At 32.3% G+C, this 26,479-nt stretch overlaps 2 protein-coding genes across 3 annotated transcripts in view; both read right to left on the bottom strand.

Annotated features, from left to right (window-relative positions):
* Positions 1 to 9,839, bottom strand: part of wun (wunen) — a 29,785-nt gene extending 19,946 nt beyond the window's left edge. For both annotated transcript variants that reach the window (XM_018548881.1, XM_018548882.1), the window contains exon 1: positions 9,511 to 9,839. In XM_018548881.1, the coding sequence (XP_018404383.1) occupies positions 9,511 to 9,574 (64 nt within the window). In that variant the 5' untranslated portion in view covers positions 9,575 to 9,839. The remainder of the gene's footprint in view (positions 1 to 9,510) is intronic.
* Positions 9,840 to 16,550: 6,711 nt separating this feature from the next.
* On the bottom strand, positions 16,551 to 25,288 carry raptor (regulatory associated protein of MTOR complex 1). Its single transcript, XM_018548706.1, has 23 exons — positions 24,980 to 25,288; positions 24,760 to 24,862; positions 23,466 to 23,707; positions 23,229 to 23,375; positions 22,963 to 23,138; positions 22,740 to 22,799; positions 22,541 to 22,641; positions 22,332 to 22,465; positions 20,918 to 21,301; positions 20,747 to 20,821; positions 20,387 to 20,644; positions 20,045 to 20,188; positions 19,707 to 19,968; positions 19,571 to 19,612; positions 19,239 to 19,384; positions 19,073 to 19,170; positions 18,885 to 18,987; positions 18,511 to 18,665; positions 18,100 to 18,270; positions 17,740 to 17,984; positions 17,397 to 17,561; positions 16,977 to 17,259; positions 16,551 to 16,798 (listed from the first exon to the last, which is right to left on the bottom strand). Exons 1-23 carry the CDS (start codon positions 25,247 to 25,249, stop codon positions 16,609 to 16,611), a joined length of 3,954 nt encoding a protein of 1,317 aa, XP_018404208.1. The 5' UTR covers positions 25,250 to 25,288; the 3' UTR covers positions 16,551 to 16,608.
* Positions 25,289 to 26,479: the final 1,191 nt, after the last annotated feature.

Genomic DNA, 26,479 nt, shown 5'->3' with positions numbered 1-26,479 from the left:
TTTTATATTATGATTCTATAATTTATATCATCTGTCACATTTATACGTCTTTAATGTTATGTATATGTTTATACGCGCTTTAATGTAAAATATTTTAATATGATATCTCAATTTTACGAACTGCAATATGATAATATATTATCTAAAGATTTATAAGATTAAAAATATTTAAAAAATCACAAAAATAAACAAGATGGCAATGTGAGCTGACATAGGTTATTGGCGTGCACTTTTTTTACAATTTATTAAAAATTAAATAAAACGTATACGTTTCGACCTCAATGGTCAAGGTCCTCCTCAGTACAAAATAATATAAAACTAACAATTAAACACAAAATTGCAATTATGATGTTAGCGCATACAACTATACTTAATTAAATTAAGATGTTAATGTCTAAATTCAAGTCAAACTTGTTCATCAAATTGTTAAATTTACTAAAAATGTTTAAAAAATAAAAGTTAAAAATTATTTTTGATTTTTAAGCGTAAATTATTTTCCACAATAAATATATATATAATAATAAAAATAGCTTACATGATTGTCAAGCTTGGACGAATTTTTTGTATAGTTGTAGTACAGGTTCCATTAGACTGCTCAGTTTACTGTGTAAGTACAATTTTTTAAAAATTAATGTGAAGATTCATAATTAAAGATTGGTATCACAAAATTTAAGTCATTTACTACATGAAATTTAAATGAAAATTATTAGACACGACATAACTGTTTGGCAGACAGATGTAAAGTGAGATTGAAAAAAGCATTGAGCAACGGAACATGTACCCAATGATAATATGTATCAATAGTAAATATAATATATAAAAGAAGATATATAATAAAGGATAGTAGCATTACGTCCTAGAAAATAAATCTGTATACAATAAAGGATCCAGAAAGAGTATGTCATTTAATAAATTCAAGCTTAATTTTTGCTTTTTAATATGTATCATCCCTGATATCAGTCTTTTATTTAAAATTTGTTCTTTGTCCAAAATATGTACACTATCCCAATTAAATTCATGAGATAAGTCAATACGATGTTGTGTAATTACAGAATGTTGGGTCGTGTCTCTGTTAATATGAATATACTAATCGTCCAAGCTTGACAATCATGTAAGCTAATTTTATTATTATATATTTATTGTGGAAAATAATTTAACGCTTAAAAATAATTTTTGACTTTTATTTTTCAAATATTTTTAGTAAATTTAACAATTTTATGAACAAGTTTGACTTGAATTTGGACATTACTATCTTAATTTAATTAAGTATAGTTGTATGCGCTACCATCATAATTGTAATTTTGTGTTTAATTGTTAGTTTTATATTATTTTCTACTGTCGAGAACCTTGACCATAGGTTGAAACGTGTACGTTTTATTTATTTTTAATAAATTGTAAGAAAAGTGCACACCAATAACCTGTGTCGGCTCACATTGGCATTTCGTTAATTTTTGTGATTTATTCAACTGAGCCTTTTGATTATCTTATATTTATTAAAAATATTGTTGGACTTAATTTTGTACGAACTATACACGTTAAAGCAATATATAAAATTATTTTAATTTGCTTTCTAAATATTGATGACAGTTATTACAACAGCCTCGTTATACATTCGTAAGTAAGTGCAATATTTCTCATATAAGACTATGTCAATACCGGAGGTACTACACACCCTGCTATTACAAGCTCGTTAACGAAAAGGATGCATCGTTTAATTATCGAGAATATTTTTTCTTACATATGATGGTCTTTTTTCCAATCGTCTCTGCCATCAACGCATAAATTAAAGTTTAAACGCGCAGCTTTGCGGAAAATCGTAGGAAAATTATGGGTTATCTATCAACCTGTAAATTTATTTGCACACGTTATACCAATACATGAAAATCACGAACGTAGCCGGTTGTTGCGATAATTGTGATGCCACTTTCAGCGAACCAAGTAATACACATTAATGCACAGCGCGGTTAACGTTAACAGCTTGTACGATCGGTTATTACTTATATAGCTCATCGATCAACTGTTTTGCAAGTCAAATTGCGCGCGCGCTCTTGAAAAAAACTCCAACATGATTATAATCTATAAAAAAATACTACGTCATATCGACACGATCGAAATTTTATATTACTTTTTCTAATGATAAAATTAAACTTAGAACTTGACAAATTATGCTCTTAATAACAAAGAAGGATATTATTCGAAATTTATAATAAACGTAAATATTTTTGCTTAGAAGTAGACGATTTGAATGACATTTTACAATAATATTATAATAATTCATAATAGTAAAGATTGTCTGATAGTACCTTTGTGACTGTAGGACAAGTGTGACATGAAATATGTAAAGGAAAATCACGTTCCATTTATGGCTCATTGCGCTTTATATACACTTTATATTACATAATAAGAGAAAATAATATCATTAGTATGCTGTTAACGTCGTTCTCGACATGAGAGAAAAGAGCCAAGGACTTATTCGATAAATAATACAAAGTAAATATTGAATTTATGACTAAAAATTTGAAGAAATTTTGGAAATAATTTATCTATTCAAAACTTATATAATATTTTGTATATAACATATATTTATTTCGTTAATATATTTATCGATAAAAAATAATTTTATTATACAATCAGTTTCAAGACCAGTTCTTTATGTACTATTTATTAGATATATTTGGATGTAAATATTGCTAAACTTGACAGTAAATATATTACGTACTTAATGTTATAAACGTTTTTTTGTTTTTATTTTATAATTTGACTTTAATCGTCCTTCATCTATATTTAATTGTTTTTACATAAAGAGTCCTTTATTTTCTAATTTATTTGTAGTAAATATATTAAATTTCAGCAAATTTAAAAGTCATATTTATTACACTATAAACATTTTTCAAAGTTTTCAATTTCAGTATACAAGCTTTTTATCGTTATTTTCTTATTGTTTTAATAAACATTTTTAATTTTATTTTAAGGCATTGTCAATGTAAATACTTATAAATCTTTTAAGTTTATGAAATTTTTTACAAATTTCAGAAATTTATAAAAAAATGTATACCTATACTATACAAAAAATATACAAAGAGTGATGGCAAGTTCCGCCTATTTTTTTACCTCAAATTTCAAACTTTTTTTATGACAAATAGTACTATTAGATGAAACCTTAATCCTAGTAAAATTTCAAGATGAGCATAGGCACGGTTCCAGAGATATGAAAAGGGATGAAAATGATGGTTTCTCATAACCTATGAAAGTACATATACAAAACTCTTCAAATGTCCATACCAAGGAATAAAATACATATTTAACGAAGAGAAACATATCGTTTCTTATGGATTTTTTTACATCGGATTTAAATATGATCTTAGCTTTCGTCTAGCATGAAAATTCCCTGAGATAGATGGAGTTGAAGTAACACCTGACGCCATCTCTTACAGATTGGGGTGTTTTTTTAATGTGAGTCCCCTTGCCTAGGCAGGGGTTGTTTTGTGAATCGTGATAGATACATTACATATTTCAGGATTGGGTATTTTTATCCTATGGTATTGAGCGAAAAAAACAGATCTTTTTGCCATCACTCTTTCATAAACTTATATTATGTTTAATTACTTTAATACTTATGTAAAAGAATGGCCATTTAAATATATCTGCAGATTTTTACTTATTTTTACATATCAGTTAATTTAGATATTAATAAAAATTATTGTGAAAAATTAGAAAGTTTAAATACATAGTTAGTTTAGAAGAATATAATTATAAAAAAATTGTAATTTTTAACATTACATTACAATTATAATAAGGAATAAATGTGCTTAATGCTTTGTAATTGTATAATTATTTTATTATATTCGTATATGTCTTATATAAAAAGTTAAAAAGTGCCAGAAAAATTTCACGTATTCAAACAATTCGGTTTATTATGAAAAGAACGTGTAAAATATTTTCCGTATGCTGCAACAAAAATATAATATCATTATACTATAATAGCGTAGCATCTATATCTTACTCATGTGTGTGTGTGTGTGTGTGTTTCTTTCATTATCATAACGCTTCGTTATTGTTCTTTGATAATAAACATAGGTACATAAGACATTGCGTACGCTACTGTTTATCAAACCGTTTTTATTATTATTCGTTAAGAGAGTACTTCTTTTAAGTTCTTTTTTTTTAACATTTGTGAAAATACGAGAAGTTATGTGCTTGTAAAATTTTGTATTCTATAAATATTCCGTTAACATATCACCAACTATATACATATAATCAATTTTATTTTCCACTTTACCTTGATCCATGTGCAAAATATGCACAATATCTCTACTATAATGTAAAATTATTATAAACAGTGACAAAATAATCATTAAACAAAATTTATATCGCGGCTCATATTCTTCGAAAATAGCCATCCCTGCAGTTACCGCTTCAAGAGATTTATTTCACATGCTATACATCACGCGGACAATCGCTCGCATAAACAAAACTCTACGAATATCCAGAATTGGGTAAAATACATACATTTTATATTTGTAATACAAAATATATGTATTTTATTCAACCCTGTAAATAACATAAATCTTTAATCGATTAATGTGAAAAATAAAAACGAAAATAATTTTGCGTGATTACGCTAAAAATTTTTTATTATCAATCCCTCATTCAAATTTATGGTTAGTAGACAATTAAAAAGATACATTTAAGTTGAAAAGCGAGAGTAGAAAAATAATCTAATTTAATAATTATGCATATTTATTTATATACGAAGAATGCACCATCCCAGGACGTAATCGAGATTAGCTCTTTATGAATGGACTCGATATACACTTGCCTTACAAGGCATACAAGTGTCGCAGGTTTGGGCCTTTTCACAACCTCTTCTTTTCGACCGCTAGCTCTTAACGAACTCTGAAAGGATGCAATTACTGAACCAGACGCATGAAAAATAGTCGCACGTTTTGCATTCGGCTTGAAAGGAAAGACAGTGCGGCAAAATAACGACCAGCGGCCTAAATTGTTTCTAACAATAAACAAAACGATCTGCATTGTGTATATTATATGTGTGTTTGCTGTCCGTAAAAATATATTAATCATTTAATCTGTCTCTGTGAAGGAAGAGAGAAGAAAAACTCTCGACAAGATTTTTTTATTATGGATCGCACCGGTCAGTCATATAAAATATATTATATAAAATAGATTATCACACGTTTATTTTTACTTGCAAATAAACGTTGAATGGTTTACGCGGCTGCTTTTGCGATTTTTCTTCTGTGAAAATGCGGCACGTTATACTACGCGCGCCAATACGTCCAGCCAGAACAGCCTAATCGGAGCGTTTAATTTTATTCGAACAAATTCACAACATAAACAGTGTCGTGTCATGATTAAATTTCAATTACCACTTTATCGCTTTTAATAACACAGTTGTTCAAATTTCGCAAATAGAAAAAATTCATTATAATTTAAAACTAATAAATTCATTATAATTTATTTATCAAGATTATATAAGATGTCATAGATGATATAATTCTTGTAATAATGTCTAAGAAATATGTTTATTATTATGCACTCTATAAAACTTGTGTATTTTTTATTTCCTCCTTTTTTAATATATATATGTAAATTATAAATTACGATAAAATTAATCAATGAAAACCGATGAGAACATGCCGAAAAAAATTAATGTCTATTGCAATAAGGTGCAATATTCAATATTTTAAGGCTTCTGAGTACTCACCACAAAGCCATATTAAATCTTGATGTCAGATCGAAGCGAGAAATAACACGCCAATTTTAAGATAGGATAGCTTTTCTTTGTAATTATTTTAAAGCGATCTAATCATTTCGTTCTTTCTAAATTGTCTTTATTTACAATGGCACTCGTAACAAAGATTAACGTGTCATTTTTTAATTGCTTCTGACATCATGACAATTCAATGTGGCAATGATAAAAGTTTGTTTCTGAAAGGAAAATCTACTTATCAAAGCACTTGACACTTTGCCGATTTTGACAAGAAAAAATGTCATCAATTTATATATAATATGAATGATAAACATTTCTGGTGTAGATGTTGTTTCCCACTATTTTAACATACTAAAGAATTCCTAATAATATACGTATATTTATCTTTATTCTACACAATCTGTGACTAGAAATTATATAAAAATAATATTTAATAAATTATAGCACTCTCTGTTGTGTAATTAATTTCAACTCGATTTTCTGGATAAATATTTCAAATTTGAATTAACAAATTCGTAGATTCGAGTTTTCGGAAATCAAGATTTAAACTATATTTTGGACAATATCCATAGGTGGACTTGAATCATGACATTGAATATTTCATAATACGTGCATAATTAACTTTTTTTTAATATGACGCTTAATGAATTTATATTAATCTTTAATATTAACAATTCTTTTTTTGATATTGAAAATTGCAGAAAAATTGATGCAAATCAATTTATTTCTTTAAAATTCAAAATTAGAATTACGTTTTTTTTTCAAGGTGAATGACTCACTCGTTGAGAAAACAGCAAACATTTACATAACTGCTCAAACTAAGAGATATATTAAAAGAGAAACATTTTGATACATTAAACATATTAAAACATTAAAATATGTATATATATTGTTTTATAATACATTTATACATTTAAAGTTTATAATCTCCTTTTAACTACTCGAAAAGATAACAATCCAACAAATAAATTAATCTTATGGAATAATAAGCAAGTGTAATTCGATCGCATGACAAAAGTCATATAATAACGAATTAAAACATGCGTTTCTGAAATATAAATTACCTAAACGAAATATAAAAAATTCTACCTTCTGATATCGTGGTCATAACTTGGCGTTTTTGTGGCTTTACACAATTTCCTCGTGACTATGACAAAATGCGTCATAAAAGAATGAAGAAAAATAAGTGTATTTTAAAATATCATTCAGTTTATATATCGTGTGTATTGTATATATATATATATATATATTGTTCATATACAATAAAAATTAAATGTAATATACAGAGGAAATTTGAGGACAATCTTATTGCAATATGTAAAATATTAATGTGATAACTTATCCATGTAATGGCAATGTTTTGTTTGATATCTAATTCCATTGCACATATGTCACAGATAATTTTTTAACAAACGTTTATTATTAGTCAAATTTTAAACGTTTGTACGTAAACTTTACGGAAAAAAATAGTTTGCGTTTTTACTACTAAATTTTTCACAGAGTCACGCTGCGATAAAATTACCCTCGAATTTCCGGACACCTAGTATATAAACTAGGAATCGAGCATCAAATTTAAAGATATTACGATAGTTACAAAATCGACTGATTATGTTTCTGTGAAAAATAAACTTAAAAAGATAGTCAAAATCGATAAAATATCATTTGTTTAGAATTTTTTTTAATTATTTAATTCAAATCAATTTTGTTATGAAATAATGTATTATACATATGAAAAAGAAATTTACAATTTTTCAAAATTATCCATTGCTTTTGTTAGCTTTTCCGACACTTTAAGTAATAACATTCTTCGTTTCGTGTATAGTAATATTTTTATATTTCTCCCAAGAAAGTTGTATGTCTTTATGTTAAACGTTATTTTTATACGTATTATTTGTGCATAAAAAAATAGGTAGACATCTTCCATTTTGCACAATATTTACATTTATCCCATTATATTACATTACAACGAGATCAATATAGATGACACAGTTTCGCGATAGACCTTATTTTAACGGGAGTGACAAAATGTTAAAGTATACCGCAGTTTCGCGATCAGAGATGAATCATGAAGGCGCCGTATTGTCTGTTTGTATCGCGCGTGGAACTGTGTCACTGGCGTCACCGCGATACCAAGAGATGATATCGATCGAAAGCTATACCGGATTTAATACAGCATGTTTACAATAAGAGACACATTCGCGTGAAATGTACTACATTTCTGCGAAACATCGCGTACTGCGTTAACATCCATCATGTTGCTATTATGATGAAGACTGATAAGTACTGACTGATTGGAAAAGTGGAGTGTTTTCACTCGCGAAACGAAATCACGATTTACTTAATTTATTTTATTACGTTAAATCGCGCTGGCTTCACTGTTAGTTATTAATTCATCTACTAACATTTGGAACGACTTATCTTTTGTTTCCTTTGACACGCGGTTATCTATATACGCTTGTATTGTTCCTTATTTATTAATGTTATCCATATGTACGATCCTATGATGGAGATACACAAATTGCCGCGAGAAAATCATGTATCGCTAATGTCAAATCTCGCACAAATCAAAATTGTAACATCTATAAATTTATAAAACAAGGTAAAACAAGGTAAAACAAGGCAAGAATATTTGAAAGTAAAAATTTAAAAACTGTTTGCAATTAATACTTAATATTAGTCAATTTGTTTTTATTATATAATGCATTTACTTGCATATACATATATATATATTAACTATTAACGTTTTCCACTGGGAAAACTAGTGCAACACTCTAGTGCATACTCTGCCAATGAGTGCAAATTAATTTACACATTTTTTAAGTGTCAATAAAATAATTTAATTCTTTTAAGGTTATGAGGTTATCGCGTTACACATAATAGAAATTATATAATTAAAATGAAATTATTATCATTAAAAATATATAAGTTAAATTTCACTCAGTGTGCACCAAGGTATGCACACCAGTGTTAAACTAGATTTCCTAGTGGAAAGGAATATACGTACGTTAAATGTAAAAATTATTTGCATCCAATTTCTTGTATCACCTTAAGTTAATGGGTAAGAATAATACAAAGGTTGTATCCTTTTATTGTTAATCTACATCAATATATATGAATGTATGGTTGTTCGAAAATCAATATAAATTCCAAAAGATTTTACCAATTATTATTTCTGAGAATTGAAAACTTCTTTAAATACTCGATATATAAAATACACATACGTATTATGCAAAGTTTACTATTTCAAAAATTTCCTCTCCTTCTTTTGAAGAAAAAATATCCTGTAAATAAGTCCAAGCAGACGGAGACCATTAAAGCTCTCGCGGTATAAATTGAGCGAAGGGATTCTATTGTAAGTGCTGGCTGCGGAATGCATAGCACTAAGATTTAAAATCTCGCGTACTTTCGAAACAGAGTAGCACTTTTTCTCTTTATTCCTCTATCCAACGAATACCTTGCGAATGCGATGTTCGCCGCAAAAAAAAAAAAAAAAAAAAAAACTCACGGAAATTGTGCTCATTTTATATTAACAATGCACGGCGCGATGACGTCGAGAAAGCTGTATACATACATACGTGCAATGTTTCGACATGGACAAAATGCACCTGTCTGCAATTTAAAGGTTACACCCTCGATTCTCACTTAGTGCGGTCGAACATCAAACGAACCGCGCGCGGCGCCTCTACTCAGTCAATCTGACACATAGCCGGTCTCGTTCAACGTGTAACGCGTTCCTTGTCCAAAACGATTCCACAGAAAAATCTAGCGTTTTCACTTACCGACAAATAGACAGAGGAAGTCTATGATAAACTTTCGTAGAATTAACTTGGATGATCGATCCATGTCGTGTGCTTGCTTCAACGAGCGTTGATTGCGAAATGCGATGAGATGCTGCAACGTTCAGACAGTTCAGGTGATCTGCAGTGATGGTGACGTACAATGACGTCTGACTAGTCTATAACATTGTGGAGAACGTCAAATGCGCGTGCGTTGGTGAACGTCAAGTGAATGAGGTGAACGCGTCGAAGAGACGGATTCGAACGTTGCGTGACGTTGACGTTTCATAAACGTATAGGCGTGAACAGCACACGACAGATACCACACGACTTCTCGGAGCAGACTGACGCGGCGCGGCGCCGCGCGGCGCCGCGCGACGCCGCGCGCCACGAGTAGTGGAGCAATCGCGAGAGAGCAGTTGTGAGCGGAACGACGGGACGCCAAGACGTCGCGTCGCCACAGTCCACCGTGCAGTGCAACTCGTGCTGTCGTCTTCAACGCTATCCCACTTTGTCTCTCCCCTCTCGCCCAATCTCGCGCGAATTTATCACCGAGTCGTAATTGTCGCAAATCAAATAATCAATTCGATCGAGATCCCACCAATAATGGCTAATTTCACACAGTTTGTTCGACAAAAAGCACAATGAATAACATATAAGAAAGACATAAAAATGTCTACGTTGTCTTCGATATACGTATATATATTCCTAATTTTTTATTCCTCTAAATATTTTCTTATTATTTATCTGTTCATTCATTTTGTTTTAAAATAAATGCATTTTTTAACACAAACCGAACTAATTTGTACACCTAATACATATAATAAAATACAATGATATTTAAAATATTATAAAATTTGTATTTCTCTGTAAATACTTTAAGTCATTTTTTTGAAAAAAAAATTCCATTCTATCTCATTTTTATTATTTTTATTTTAAATTAATTAAAATTGCATAATTCAACAAACATGTACTCGCGGAGAATAATCGCTCGTGATAAAAAATGCGAAATAATTTTCGATATTCTCTCATTGTTACTTTCCAATCATCACATTATTAATCTGATTCTAGTTGTCTAATGAAAGAGAGCATTTCTTTCTAATGTTCCTTACTGCGCGAACAATGATAGCTCTGTGAATAGCGGAGTGTGTTGTTTTTTTTTAAACAAGCACAGATAAGATAAAAATGTAAAAGTGAAAGTAAATGTTTTCGGTGCAAATAGGAACGCCCTATATATATTGTCCATATATAAGCTATATTAACCTCCACCTGCATCCTCACGAATATTTACGAAGAAAATGCATTGGAGGTCTTTGGTAATTATTTTCTGCAATTTGTTCACCGCGCAATAATAATACGTAAGTTTAACGCAAAACCTCAAATGTACACGTGCACCTATATCCGCGGCTCATGAAAATTAATATCAAATTCGATTAGATTCACTCAGTGCGCATCAAATTCTAGGTGTGTTCAATATAAATACAGAAACGCGCGCGGATTAAATCGTGAAATCCTATACAATAAATTTTATTGTGCTATAAATAAAATACATACATGTTTTTTAATTTGAAATATTGCATTTCACTTTTACATTTAGATTAAATCAGTGTACAATGGCTTTATAATATGCACCAGAGCGCATTAGTGTGCGTCCAACCGAATTGTAAGACATTCTTCAATTCTGTCTAATAAGAGCGTGGCAGGTCTACTTATCTCAAAGAAAAATGGCTTATATTAGCCTTAAATTTATATTGATTGTATTTAGTAGGATTATGGCCAAAATGTAATTATATTAATAGGATAAGGAGTCTAGTCACCAGCTGCGTCTATAATAAAATACTAAAACAATCGTATATTCACGTGGCAAAGATCTCCAGATTCGTCGAATTTCGTTTTTTAAACGCTTCGAAGTTGATGTCAACTACACATTTTCAATGGGATTCGCATCGGGTGATTGTGAAGGCTAGTGGAGTGTCTTGATGTCATTTTCCTCTTTCCAGGACGTGCAGAGCCGGCTTCGGTGTTTGGAGTCATTATCCTCCTGGAGTAACCAATCTTTATCTTTACTGATAAACCAGCGTTGAGCAGACGGAATCAAAGCTTTTTAGTATATATTTTTAACATTTTCTCAGTATTCAGGTTGTCAGTAAAGAGATAAAGCCTGCTTCGAAACGAAACGCGTAGGCAGCACTCATTTTGAAAATCGTTTATTCACGGAGAGAAGGATTTCTTAAAATTTACCCTGAAAATATAGTAATTATGGTACAATACAATAAATTTAAAGATTTTTACCATGCACTTCAGTAAAATTTATCATACTTATTTTATATTTTATTGTAGTTTTATTAATGAATGTGAAAGATTTACATCAAAATTCTTCAAAATATAATATTGTCCCACGATTACCATATTTTCAGGGTAAATTTTAAGATGTAATTCTTTCCGTGTTCTAACACAATTCAACGGGTACTTTGCTTATAATGCATGCAGCACAAAGGTGACACACCTGTTGGCGAAAATAAAAATTCAGAATATATCTTTACTTGACTGTGGGTAAGTCTTGCTACGCTCTTAGCTTCTTACTATACAGACTGTAGTGAAAAGTATCGGAGATGCCAATCTATTATAGACGCAGCTTATAGTGACTGGACTCCTTATTAATATAATTGCATTTTGGCAATATCCTACTTTTGGCATAATCAATATAAATTTATGGTTATTTAATAAGCCATTTTTCTTTGAGATAGGCCTGCCACGCTCTTACTAGACAGACTATGTATTTGATTTGTAACATTCGTGAAAGTTTGTCACTCCCCGCTACATATCAGACTGTAACGGTAGAAAAAATCGAGAAATCGCATAAATTTCCTTTAAATCTTATGGCTATCTTATCTAGAGATACAGCCTGGTCTGATACAACATGCTTGAGAAAGTGACGTAATTATATAACGTAATATACAAAAGGACGAGCGTAAAAGATAGATACAATTATAATGCGATGCAAACGAGTTATTATAGTTTAAGATAAATTATTGTTTTTGTACAAATTAAATAAAAATAATGAATTATAGTTCTCGAAGCATATCTGTCGTTATGCGATACGTATCTAGAACGTTTATAGAATAGCGTAAAATAAAATCACGTTCGAACGATAACGATGAATTCCACATGTCGTGGTAAAATATCAATAAGATCGTCCCGGTTGTTGATTTTACACTGAGAACGCGATGGAACTAAACAAAAGCTCTCTTATCGCGCAATTTCAACCTGTAGTGCTACTCGCGGTGCATTCTGCACGCACGGATGCACGGCTCACCAAGGCATTCAATAAACCGCCACGTCAACTTGATACATACGCGTCGATAAGTTATTGTACCTACAGTCTTGCGTTAACGCATTACGTGCGATTATTATGCGAACAACAACGAGAATTAAGATGAAATAATAATATTTCTAAAAATAATCACATCAACGATTTCAAACGAGTCACATTTAATATATATTATTATATATATATATATATATATATATATTTACAAATGTTTTCCCTCGATTTTCGTTATGATCCATTATGTCTGTAATGACCTGGAGTATGGTAGAAGATATATCGAGGCATCTGAGACGCGACGATATGATATAGTATGATATAGAAGATACAAAGTAAGAAAAAAGAAAAAAAAACAAAACTAAGAATTTATCTCATTTACACAAGATCAGTGTAACGTGATAATATTGTATTTTACTACGAGGCAATTACATAATTACACAAATGCACAATAGCATACAATGCCAAAATCGTTGATATTTGGTATTTGACATTCCTTGTATTATTCTATAAGCGTCTGCGAATCCTTAGCGCAATTATTATTGCTAGCTAACGATATAATAACGGCATGATCGCCAAGTTATATTCAATATATATACACAGAGTAGAGCAGCTATCGTGGAATTATGTATTTACGAGAATAATCGATATAATTTTTTGTGAATTTTGCCAAGTTCATATTTGGATACATATGCACGTTTATTGCATAAAGCAACTTGTTGCGATCGAATTATGTGAAAAAGTTTTCTCGATTTTTCTTTATACTACACATCTCATAATTTAACTACAGTGATAACACAACAGCTTATAACGTTAATGATTGAATTTACCAGTATTACACTGTATGTTTCTTATATTCAAGATGTTGAATGAAAATTCATACGCCTTTCGTAGCATATCCATTTGTGGATAAACTATCTTCGAACTGTTATGAATCTTTTTCAAAACTAGTCTACTGTCACTAGGCGATAAAAAAATTGTGATCTTTTTAAATCCGTGTCTTTTCAAGTTATTTGCATAGATGTCGTGAAATATAACTAAAATTTAAGGAAAGAAAATATATCATATACGCGGATATACACGAGAGACTGAAATGAACAATTTGAATTTTTGTGTAATTTAGAATAATAAATTAATGTAAATTTTTATTTGTAACATTGGCTGTAATGCAATTTGTTAGTAATCTCTAATATATGATGCCAAAATTTCAATTTTAGTCTACTCTAATCTTCACATCCAATCTTTTCTTCTTACGAATGTTTAAACTTAAAAATTTATTTTTAAAGCCGTTACACACACAAATTTTTATAGCAAAACTTTCAAATCAATTTTTCTCAGTTTTCTTCATATGTATAAGAAGAGAAATACTATTAACTAAAGTTCTTCAGCTAAGATATGTTCTTTTCATACTAGTACTTCCGCAGCAACATAAATCTAATATAAAATGTTAGATTTCGACTAAAACACGATTTATTCTATCTATGCTCTCTTTTTCGATCTCTTATTGTTCATTTCATCATTCAAGTGTAATGTTGAGAATTGAAATGAGTAAAAATGACGAAAAATAAAAATTATTTGTGTTATTGACAAAAACAGCATTGATTGAGTGACTACTCTAACAGGCACAATGGTACGTACTAAAAATAGATAGTGTCTATCAAAATAAACACACGATGGACAATATTAACACCCAAATTCGTTAGCAGTGAAATATAGAATAAACAATTTGTCTCGATAAAAAGAAAAGTGGAGGGGCAGAGAGAGGAGCGGGAAGCAAGAGTGGCAGGGAGAGAGGAGAGAGAGAGAGAGAGAGAGAGAGAGAGAGAGAGAGAGAGAGAAGAAGGAACGCATGATTTTTACAATCTACAATGAGCGATTAAGTACATCTGGCACTACGTATTGCATCTACATATCTATACCAATCTGTAATTGATAGAATTCTTATAATACCACACGCAAATCCATCAATCCCCGTTGCTTTATCGCAAGTGTTAATAACAAAACTATCGTGTAATATAAAGAGAGATACATAAAGCTGTTATGCACTTGCTACACTTTCTCTCTCTTCCTATGGCGAGAGTATTCTATTTACGTATATTTACAATGTATTTATCGTTACAATAATATAACCGATTTTTACTCGTATAACATTAACGTGCTCTACTTGTATTCCTAATTTACAATTAGCGATAACTTGTTCTATATATTACGCACTATAAAGAAGCTAGATTGCTTTCTCTGTCTCCGTGAATATCGGCGTATTATGGGTTTTTTTTGCTAAAAAAAAAATCGGCAACTTTATCGTGGATAGAACGAAACAAAAGTTATAATACTATATAACATAATTACTGAATAATCATATTATTTAAAATGTTATTGTTATTTATGTGCAATATAATTGTGTTATTACGATCGCAGTAAATGCGATCACTAATAATTTCGTCATGTATGGACCATAGGGAGGAGTTTCAGTAATCGCTAAATACTTTACGTAAGTAATTCTTAACAAGACATATGCAATATGATTTAAAGTGTTTTACTAACGCCTCTTGAAAAATAAAAATTCAAACGACACGACGCGACGCTTCGTTATAGCCACTATGAGCAATTAAACATTAACAATTAAAACTGTAAAATTTATATAAATAATAATCGGAGGTTGCACATATTCATATAAAAATCTCTCTCTCTCCCTCTCTCTCCCCTTTTCCTCCTATTCTCTCTTTCTATCATTTTCGCGCTTATTCAGCTTTGTAAATGTACTTGAAAATTTCCGCAGTTGTATATGCATGTATATGCATTTAGATCGATGAATATCACGATCTACAAAAATATTGCACACACACATACGATTTATATTTAATATTGCCACTCGAATAAATGTATAAACGTAACAAACATGTTCTTTGTCAAATCTTGCTACTTACAAAATTATACTTACTTAAGCAAAAAGTTTGTACACTATCAGTTTTTTATTATAATTAAAATTGTTCGAAACAAAACTACATTATTTTATTGGTCAGGAACAAGATGATAGAAATAATATTTAAAAACGGAAGTTAATGTTATTTATCAATAAACAATAGCGAGACGTATACTCTAGCAACAATTGTCACTCACGTAATTTATAAAAATGCATATAATGCGAGCCGTATTTACACAGCCATAGTATGATCAAATCGGTAATTAAAATATCTTTATGAAGATCTGTATGGAAATAGCTTAATTCTCTGAAGTAGCATATTACATGGCACAACAGTTGAGATTATTTCATGTTTTCGTTAAACATTGATTTTTTTTCTTGATTACACAAACTCGCATTAACCTTTTATCACAATATACATATTTTATGCATTTCTCGGGACACCAAAGTCGACAGTTACTATCTTGTGCGCAAAAATCATATCAAGATAGTCAATCTATCTTACTCTTTGGTCGTCTCGAAATACTTTGGTTAATCCTCCCTCCTACTTTTTCACTTTTATCACAAAAGCTACAACTACGTTCTTTCTCCATATTTTGCATAAAATAGTAGACAGATCGTAAATATTCTAGCCACTAGAAAGAAGAAATGGTAGGAAAATGAAGGATACCCTTTATCATCGACGTAGGATAGTTATTCTGTGATTTTCTCGCGGAAACATCGAGAATAAAAAATCACAATTTTATCGATAATATTGCAATACGCAAAGGCAAATGCAAAAAAGGACGTGTGGCGCGCTTTTATAAATTTACAAAATCTTACAAGAATCTTACACAAGTTCCATCTCTAATAGTCATCTGCGTGATTCGTATACCGTGAAGGTACTGTCCACAAAGCCGGCTGCCAAAGTTACGCGATACGGATGAAAATTCAGACAGCTTACCGGACTAAGACGTGTACCCATAAATCCTTCGTGAAATTTCATCGTATTGAGATGTTGTCCCAATGTGTTGTAGATGCTAATGCAATGACTTGTAGTGCCACTAAAACAAATTTTTTTTCATCCTTTTCTAATCTAAGAGAGAATATATAGGAGGATTGTCGTTAAAACAATAAAAGAAATTATAACAAAATGTACAATAGTTATACATACATATATATTTATGATTTGACTAGCTATAAATTTATTAATATTAAAAAGATAAGTTTAATTGCACTCACCATGCAAAAACATCAGCTATTTCGTGCACAGTCAATGCTGCAATCCCCGGTGTTATTTGAATTGTGTTCACAGAGGAATTTTTCCTAAGATCAAAGATTTTTATGTCACCTGTGGAAGATGCGGTAAATAGTTGAGGTGCAGATCCCTCAGATTCTCTTAAAAATGTACCCGACACCCAAGCGGTATGTTCCCTCCAAGTCATCACTCTTGCTTCTGTCGGAGGTAATCTCCGATCTAAGAGTCGAACCGATCCATCGCCGCAACCAAGTGCCATTATGGCACCTATGAAACATTGCAAAACAAAAAACGGATTTAACATAATGCTCATTTCATATTGACGCAACAAAAAATGATGTATAGTAATATATAAAATATAAAATGTAATGCGAGGAAAGAAAGTTTTCCTTTCAACAACCAACCTATGCCATCCACATCGATGCATGTAGTGCAACAATCAGCACCTGTTGGAATATCTTGTTTCTTCAATTCAGTTTCCGCATCCCAGAGTCTTACAATGCGGACGTCGCCCGTTACTGCTAGAGTAAGCGATTTCTGCTCCCATTTTGTAACGAGTCGTGCTGTCACTGCAAATATATTATTGACTACACTTCGCTGGTAGTATAGTAAAAAAATTTACAGGATTATTTTTCAGATATACATAATATAAGAAATATGAAATTGTTAAAATCTAATACAGCGGTTACAATAAATCATGAAATAAATTTACAATAGAATTTCGATTATGTGCTCTCTGATACATACCACTAGAAGTCTTAGTTGCGGGTTGCACATCCGCCAGCGCTTGCCAAGCTGTGAGTAAAATTGGATCGCGGCTTATCGTACCGCTATAATTCTTCCAAATTTGTACGGAACCATCATCAGAACCTGCCATCAGCAGAGTCAAGTCATGAGAGTTGATAAATTCAAGTGCTGTAATGCGTGATTTTACTTTGCTTCCGTAACTCATGCAATAAGTCAACTTTGTGCTATTTTGATAATCCCATATGCTGAAACAATTTTTAGCAAGTGTTAATTAGAAAATCTTTCTATTTACCTACATTATATGTCTATCCATTATATTTTAAATAATAGATATTTGTTACAATAAAAAAATTCAAATACCCAAAGCAATCTTTCAATGCCACGGCCAAATGTGGTTCAAATGGGTGAAAAACCAGAACTTGAGGTGACTGAGAACACCTCGTGTGATACACTTGCGATTCTATTTTATTTTGCGGCGCGCGCAATTGTTCCTCTCTTGCGTCTTGTCTTTGCCTCGCGTTGCGTATAAATCTGCGTATAAATCACAACCGATGTGTAATATACATTTCGTGTTAAGAACTTGATGGAAATTTATTTTAAATTAAAAACCTAGCATTAAAGAGAGTAAAGACTTAGGATCTACAATAGATTTTTAAAAGCCATAAGAGATGACCGAATCACAGTAAATTATTCTCCTCACATTCGAATGTAATTGGACACATTTTTACTGCTTACAACACCTGTTATAGATCCGGACTAAATGTTTCTTACCGCCATTCTCGCTCGAGATATGGTCTGCTCTCTACATCGTCCATTTCGTCCTCTAAACTAACCGGCTGAGCAAACTGCGCGCAACTCCATTCGACAAATTGAGAAGTAGTCAATGGAGTTTTAACTCCAGGTACTTCATCTGCTTCTTCAGATATCTAAAATTATGAAAGTAACGTATACTGGATGATTTTTCATTATCGAAACTTCAACGAGATCATAAAATATTTTTTTTAATTTATTGTAAAAATATAATTGTGAAAAAATAGAATTTAAACAATTTACATTTGTATGTAAATATTTTGTTATCACATAGATTTATGTGTAAAAAAAAGTTAACATTAGAGAAAAACAAATCAAGAACAAATGATTCTTACTGTATTAGGAACAGGTTTCCTCGAACGACTACCATGCGTTAAAACTCTCGAAGAACGCAACAAATCTGTTCCAGAGTTGACAGCCGGTGGTGATTCTCCTTTACTATAGTAAACACGTAAAAGGATTTGTTAGAAATAAGAAAAAAAATTACAAAATTGCGTTTTGTACAAAGAAGGTTTTAACCAACCTCAAATAACCAGTTCGATTTGATGGAGACGGTGGAAGAGATAATGACGAGGAAATTTTTGTTTCGACTACTTCTTTAGGAGTGGAAGATGCTTTCACCTAAAAAAATTTTTTAAATGACAAAAACTATGCAATCAAATTTTAGGTGTAACACGTTTAGATATTACCTTATTACGAATGTGATTGGTAACTTTTTGGGACATAGCAGCGACCACCGGATGAGGATCATTGTCGAGATTACACAATCCATGCCATAATTTCATATACACACTACCATAGGAAAGACTCGGTAAGTTCCCAAGAGAACTGTGACCTGCGATAAACAATTTCATAAAATTCATATAAAACGTTGTGCTATCGTAAAATTATTTTAATGAAAAAAATATTGCTATTTTATACAAAGCCTATGCAAAAAGCACTCTATTGGTGGAAATTAATCAATTGCAAAAACAAAAAGCATTAACTATGTGCATGCAATGAAACTTCTAATTATTATTACCAAGTGACTCGCAAGGTTTCCTCACGAACTCCCAATTATTACCTGATACACGAAAGAATCAATGCAGATAACTATTCGATTCAGTGTTCAGACAGAAGGTATCAATTAACTTCTCCCGAAAATCAGTATTTCTTACCTAGACTGCTAATAGACGAAGACGACGATACTCTTTTGATACGATCCTGTGGTCCACCAAATCCATCGGTCGTATCTACGGTGTAGGTATTGTTAGGTGACAACATTTTCAACCTATCGCGCGAGCTAATACGTCTCATGCCGCTGAATGGGGATAAAGTTTCTACAACAAGATCCTTTCGGCTATTCTCCTCGGCCATGGCTAGCGTAACGAAGGAATTTTCAAAATGAAGCACCATCCATTGTAGAGCCACAACTAACTCCTGCATAAACAATTTCGTAATAATTTGTCAGTAATTTGCCAATGTTTAACAATTTCTAATCGCAATCTTAACTTACTTTTCTAACCAAGGGACACATATCGTGAGAAACTGTATTAATAAGTGTCATAGCGATAATTTGATCAATGTTATTCGCGTGCTCGCTTCTAGTCGTAACACTGTTTATAAATGTGCCCAATGCGTAAACGCTAGCTGCCCGGACCTGTATCAAACAACAATATTTCTTTAACATTTTTTGTCTTGATATGTAACGCTATAATAAAACTGTACCATAAAACTTCCTGTTCCTTCTTTAAGTAAATCATATTAAATTCATATTAAAAATAATACAATTACTAATATTATATACATATATAATGAACATAATCGAAATTATTTGTGTATATTAACAATTGATCACCTCTGGGACAGGATCTTTTAATAAGGTGAACAATTTTTCATGAGCAATATCCCTGACGCCACACCATCTTGCTTTATCAAAATTATGCCAAAGCCGCGCTAGGCACAAGCAAAGCCATTGTCGTAACAAAGAATTTGTGTCTCCTAATTGTTCCAAGCATATTGAAACGAGACTGCCCTGATTTGCAGCCACTTGACCTGGCCGGTAATCGTTTACGATACTGGCCAACACAAACGCGGCTAACGTCCTGTGTTCACTCTGAAATCATTATTAAACGTACCTTCGTTACGAGAAACTTTAGCCGTAATTTGTAATTCAAGTGTAGTTACTGGATAAAATTAAACATAATATATAAGCTACCGGGATAGAAGTGTCCTGCAGTACAGATAAGAAATATTTATGACCACCATCGCGCACAAGGTCTGCTTGGCAAGTCTGCAATTCAGAATCATATCTAAAATTAGAATTTATACATATAAAGCATAACAATGTAATATTTTATGGATAATAATGTGCAGGTATCAAACTCACATTATCTACCGCTAGAATTTTTGCCCATATAAACACAAGCAGCGGTCGAAGTTCTCTGGCGTTGCTTTGTAATAATTTTAAAACATATGGAAAGATGCCGACACTAAGTGCTAGGTTCACAGCCCACGGACCAAGATCAAGAAAACGTCCTAACAGCTCTAATGCTCTTAGTCTATGAACTTGACTCAATAGCACTTGGAGAACAATTGGAAGCTGCTCAGGCGGACTACGATTTTTCGATCCTAAGTTGAGCCATACTTGAAAAGCTGTGAGTTGATCTTCGAAAAATGATGAATGCACGTATCGATCTTCATTTTCTAGAACCGTTGGCAATTGTGCCAAACATAAATCAAGCGCCATGTCCCAAGCTTGCCACATACGGTGCTAAAAAAATGGGAAGATTTTGCTTTGTACATATTTAAAAAAGTATTTAAGAACATATTTATGAAAAAACGATTAAAAATGTTGGCATACATAAACGTTTTATCAAAGAAATCAGGAGACACGGTAGTGTCTCCAGCCATGTTCAAAAACTGAAAGACATTAAAAGTCTCTTATCTCGAGCCACCAAAGTTTATTTTTCAGGGGTGCATAACTACTAAAATATAAAAAATTTTGAATCGAACGTTATATGTCCTGAAAGGCGGCATTCCCACAATTTAATTTGAGCCAAAAAAATTTTTAATCGGTCAAGCCATTCTGGAGATACAAGCGGTCGAAAAGTGATGATTTTAATGAAAAATTAAGAAATGTCTCCTTCTCCTCCTACTTCTTTATCCACATTCAAGACTGTATTAAAACTAACATCCTCTCTCACCTTTCACTCACCATCTTCGATCCACCGTATCCCCTCCCCCACCACCCACTCCCACCACCTCCCTCTCTTTCAACGATTTCACTCTTTTTCGTTATATAATATTTTTAAATCATTTTGTAATATATTTGTAATTCAAAAAGTAAATGATATCCGAAAAAAATCATATAAAAATGAAAAATTTAAGCCATGTTCAAAAAAGAATACTCAAAAATTTAAACCTTTTTATCTAATAATAATATATTACCATGAAAAGTAACTGATATATTATTAATTATAGATGCCAGTACAAAGTGCACATATATAAAGTGTATGTAACTTTCGACCGATTTTTGAATCGCCTCCGTCTTCCGCTGTCCCCCTCACCTCACCGCCCCGCGCGCAGATCAAATGTCGCTCGAGCGTCGTGCGGCATTCGGACAGCGCGCGGTGAGGTGAGGTGAGGTGAGGTGGGGACAGCGGAAGGCGGAGGCGATTCGAAAATCGGCCGAAAGTTACATACACTTTATGTATGTTCACTTTGTACTGGCACCTTTAATTAATAATATATCGTTCGTTTATATGAATATACAATATAATAAATCAATGTTTTTTTTTTACCTGATAAGTTGGCGGCAATTTCGGGGAAGAAACTGGCGTGCAATCATAAGAACGAAGTATTCTCTCCGCTAACAAGAAATTTCTGAACAGACTGGCAACTAATAAGTCTTGTCTAAATAACCTTTGAAACAAATCTATACACATTTTTATAATTATTATAATTAAACTTTTATTTTGCATCAATAAAATTTGTAGCTCAAATCTCTTACCTCTTGGTAAGGTATTCCACGCTATCGTGTCGGTAATAGCGGTAAATATCCAATTAAGTTCACCTAGCATTGTTCTTCTATCGGTCAGTTGTCCAGGGATTCTAAAACACGTGCGCATACGCATATATATATATAAATTTTTTTTCAATTATTTCTCTTTATATAAAAATAAAATTTAATAATTTGATATATATATTACTTGTCAATAAGATCAAGCGATATGTTGGGAATCAATTTGGATGTAGGTTGCATGGCAAACCTATATAAAAGAAAAAAATACGTATTATACATATATCTTTACACATATGTGTATATATATATATATATGTACAATATATATATATATATTTATACACATTTATATAAAATATAAATATATTGAATACATTGATATATTTTTTGCTTACACCAAAAGTTCTTACCAGCGTATTGCAATTTTTATAGGCGTAGTAAGACATGATGTAAATATATCTGCAGGTAGATTCGGGTTCATAGGTAAAATTTGATTAGCCGCACATGCTGCTAATTGGATACAATTCTTATAACACGGTGCTGCAGGACATGTTACCCCAGTTGCACGATTTTGCTGCTTTTCCATCTGGAAAGAACGATTTCATTCAATAATGACATTTATATGCTTTATTAACATTTAGAACCTTTGAAAAGAAAAATTTATATATTATTTTACCTCATACTCCTTTTCATGTTGGTCGGCAAATTGTTGAAAAGATTCTACTATAATACCAGCATTGGAACAATCATATACATAAATACTAGGTGCACCCATCCAAGTCTGCAAGTCATACACCGACAATGGAATGTATTGTGTATATGTCTATAAAAGCAGAAAAGTTGTTAATATAAACATTGCATCAAATATGACAAACATAAATTCATTTATCTCGAATCTATTAAACCTACTGACCCTATTAAATACCCATATTTCACCATTAGTAGTAGGTTTGGGTACTCCATGACCATTATAGTGAAATAAAACTCTTTCTTCTTTGGCATTTCGCCTTAAAGATGTACATAATTTTTTAACTTCCTCAACAGTTGGATCTAAACTTTGTTTGTAGCGAGCTCTTGGCTGCCATCGTTCGTATTGTTTTTGCAAATTTGAACCTATAGTTTCGAGAGCTTTTTGAGGACTCACTGACAAAGGATCTGAAAAGATATCAGTCTTGACAATTTTGCATCCAAATTATCATAGAATTCTATACATGAAGAAAAGTATGTTTGTCATAATATACATAGTTATATATCATTTAATATCAGTCATTATCCAATCCAATACATCTGTAATATTTTAATAGTTTTACAAGTACTTGGCAAAAAAGTAAAAATTATTAACTATTATATGCCTTTTATTCCATGTCTTTTACATGATAAATAGATATTAAAGCTTTTACATACTTACACTTCTATTTTATATTCTAGTATATTTCTAATATATATTATAAAAAGCTAATTGTATTATAATTGTATTGTAAATTAGTTTTAGTACATTTTAAATTACAAATAAAAAATCAAATTTCAATATTCTTCTGCAAATTAAACATTATATATCCCGATAATACTTGAATCTTTTTTATTTTCTTTCTTGTATCACTCAATACTTTTTTTTCCTTATTAGTTGTATGGATATATCAAAATTCTGAAATGTTATGTTATTTATTATTAATTTTGACAAAATAAAAAGTATCGCGTATGTCTCTGATATACCATTGGTCTAGTTAACACATCCAACAACCTGACTTATACCCTGACCTTTACTCCATCTATGAGAGGTCTCAAACAGAGCGTTTATCTCATATAGATCTATAATATTTTTGGGCCTAATGTAGATTGCATTTAGTCTCATGTGAGTGCCATCTATTGAACAAAATAAAGGTGTTCTTAGTACACTTTACACCTTTAAGCCATTCTGTCTGCATTTACATGCGTTAAAGCTAGTTAGGTCGTGCAGCCTAAGATCAGAGATCTTGAAAAAGATCTCTTACCTAAGCAAGGTTACAGCTATTTACACCGTCGCAACCTGTCATGTTTAGGTTAGATTTAGAGTATAGGTGGCAGCCTAAATGTAGGATATAAACTAGGCCTTTGTCAGGAGGCTGAATCATTTGGCATGCTTGACATGGCTAACCTCGAAATTGCAATTATGTAACAATGGGGAGGAAATAATGTAAATAAACTAGGGAGGCATCCAGTTTAGCTACCTATCCAGCATTCGAGACGAGCACATGGTTGTGTCTTGACGATATCCGGAGGATCAACGCCAACGTTCAGGCACAACACCAGAGCGACACTCACTGTCTTCATCTGAGAAAAAAACATATGCATGCAGTAATAAATTCAGTCACGCTCATGTAGGCATAATTAGCCGGTTGTGCGTTTAACCGATCGCGAAAGCATTCGGCAGTTGATACACGTACGTACCCGCTCCTTCATTCGCCAAGTCTGACTGATGCAATTGACATATTCGATCGTGGCGTTGTGTCGAGGTTTGCAGAAAGCCAACTGCATCTGCCAATCCTCTTCATCGCCGGCGCGTCTGGGCAATGTGTTATTATTCGGCGACGATGTCATGGTCAACGACGACGTTGTCGTTGTCATCATCTTCGTTGTCGTTATTGACGACGACGACATTGGCGATGTTGGCGACGACGCTTCATGGCACGACTTCATCCTAGCGTAACTGACCGACATCGCGTAATCGCGTTGCACTCAGCGAACACGTGCGAAAGACGCGTCCTCAACTGCACCGAGCCTTCTCGAATCGTACGATTCGTACGCACGATGCGCGACAACATTCGCCTGATTCACCGTGTAATTGCGACGTAAAAATACCTCAACAGAGCGTGACTAGCCCAATTTACTGAATTTACAACACAAATCGCCATATTAATATTCTCTCCATTTTCTTCCCATTTGCGGTTGCCAATTGTCGACATAAACTCTACCCTGTCTACATCAGAGGTGCGTTCCAAAACTTGATTCTATCAAGTATGTTTTATCTTTGTTGTTCATTGAATGATGGACAAGGATAAAAGATACTCGGAGTTGACAGATGGTCTGTTTTCTGTTCCTGCACTAGACTGAACTAGAACCCTCTTTCTCGCTTTCTACAAATATCAAACATATACTTATCTCACTTTAAGTTCTAAAAGTGTACATACACTAGTTCAGCCACAGAAAACAGCCCTAAAGTTTTGGAACGCACACCCTAGAATGTGCAAATTTTTATAATGCGTGGTCTACAGGCAGTAGCACTTAAGCCAGAAACACATAGAAAGGGCTATGGCACAAAACGAGACGTAACATGCGTAATCGTAACGTAAAGCCGGTTCTACATTATGAGCTTTCTACAATAAGCCATAAGTCATAAATCGGAAGTAAGAAACTAAAAATTGACAACTGTGATTGGTCCATTTCTAGCTTATGACTTATGATTTGTGACTTACAGCTTATTGTAGAAGGCCCATTATAGTTGCAAGCCGATCGCAAGTTTGTTGCGACAGCCAATCTGAAGCGTTGATTTCAAAATGCCAACTTGACATTGGCTGTCGCAACAAACTTGCGTTCGGCTTGCAACTAATGTAGAACCAGCTTAATGTAGGATTCACCCTGCGTCCGACATCCGACGTACGACGTCCGATATCCAATAGGAGAGCTTGTTTTCTTGATATATAGCTAACAATATTTTGTAACAAGCTCTGCTATTGGATATCGTACCGTCGTACGTCGGATGTCGTACGCAGGGTGAATCCTACATAATGTTCTACAATACGTCGTATATCGGCGTCAGATGTCGTGCCGTAAGAAATTAGCCAATCACAGTTAAAAACGATTGACCATGATTGGTTAATTTCTTACGGCACGACATTCGGTGCCGACATACGACGTATTGTAAAACAGGCCTAACAGAGAAAAACGTAG

Source organism: Cyphomyrmex costatus, unplaced genomic scaffold (assembly GCF_001594065.2).
Source record: "Cyphomyrmex costatus isolate MS0001 unplaced genomic scaffold, Ccosl1.0 scaffold75, whole genome shotgun sequence".
Lineage (NCBI taxonomy): Eukaryota > Metazoa > Arthropoda > Insecta > Hymenoptera > Formicidae > Cyphomyrmex > Cyphomyrmex costatus.
Note: the sequence above shows the minus strand (reverse complement) of the source record. Positions and strands in the feature narration are given on the sequence as shown.

Excerpts from the sequence above, each read along its gene's own strand:
- raptor (XM_018548706.1), bottom strand. The coding sequence starts at position 25,249 with ATGTCGGTCAGTTACGCTAGGATGAAGTCGTGCCATGAAGCGTCGTCG. Across the intron at positions 22,466-22,540 it reads GTGGAATACCTTACCAAGAG|ATTTGTTTCAAAGGTTATTT; the intron begins GTAAGAGATTTG and ends AAATGTGTATAG. Across the intron at positions 20,822-20,917 it reads AAATTCTAGCGGTAGATAAT|ACTTGCCAAGCAGACCTTGT; the intron begins GTGAGTTTGATA and ends TCTGAATTGCAG.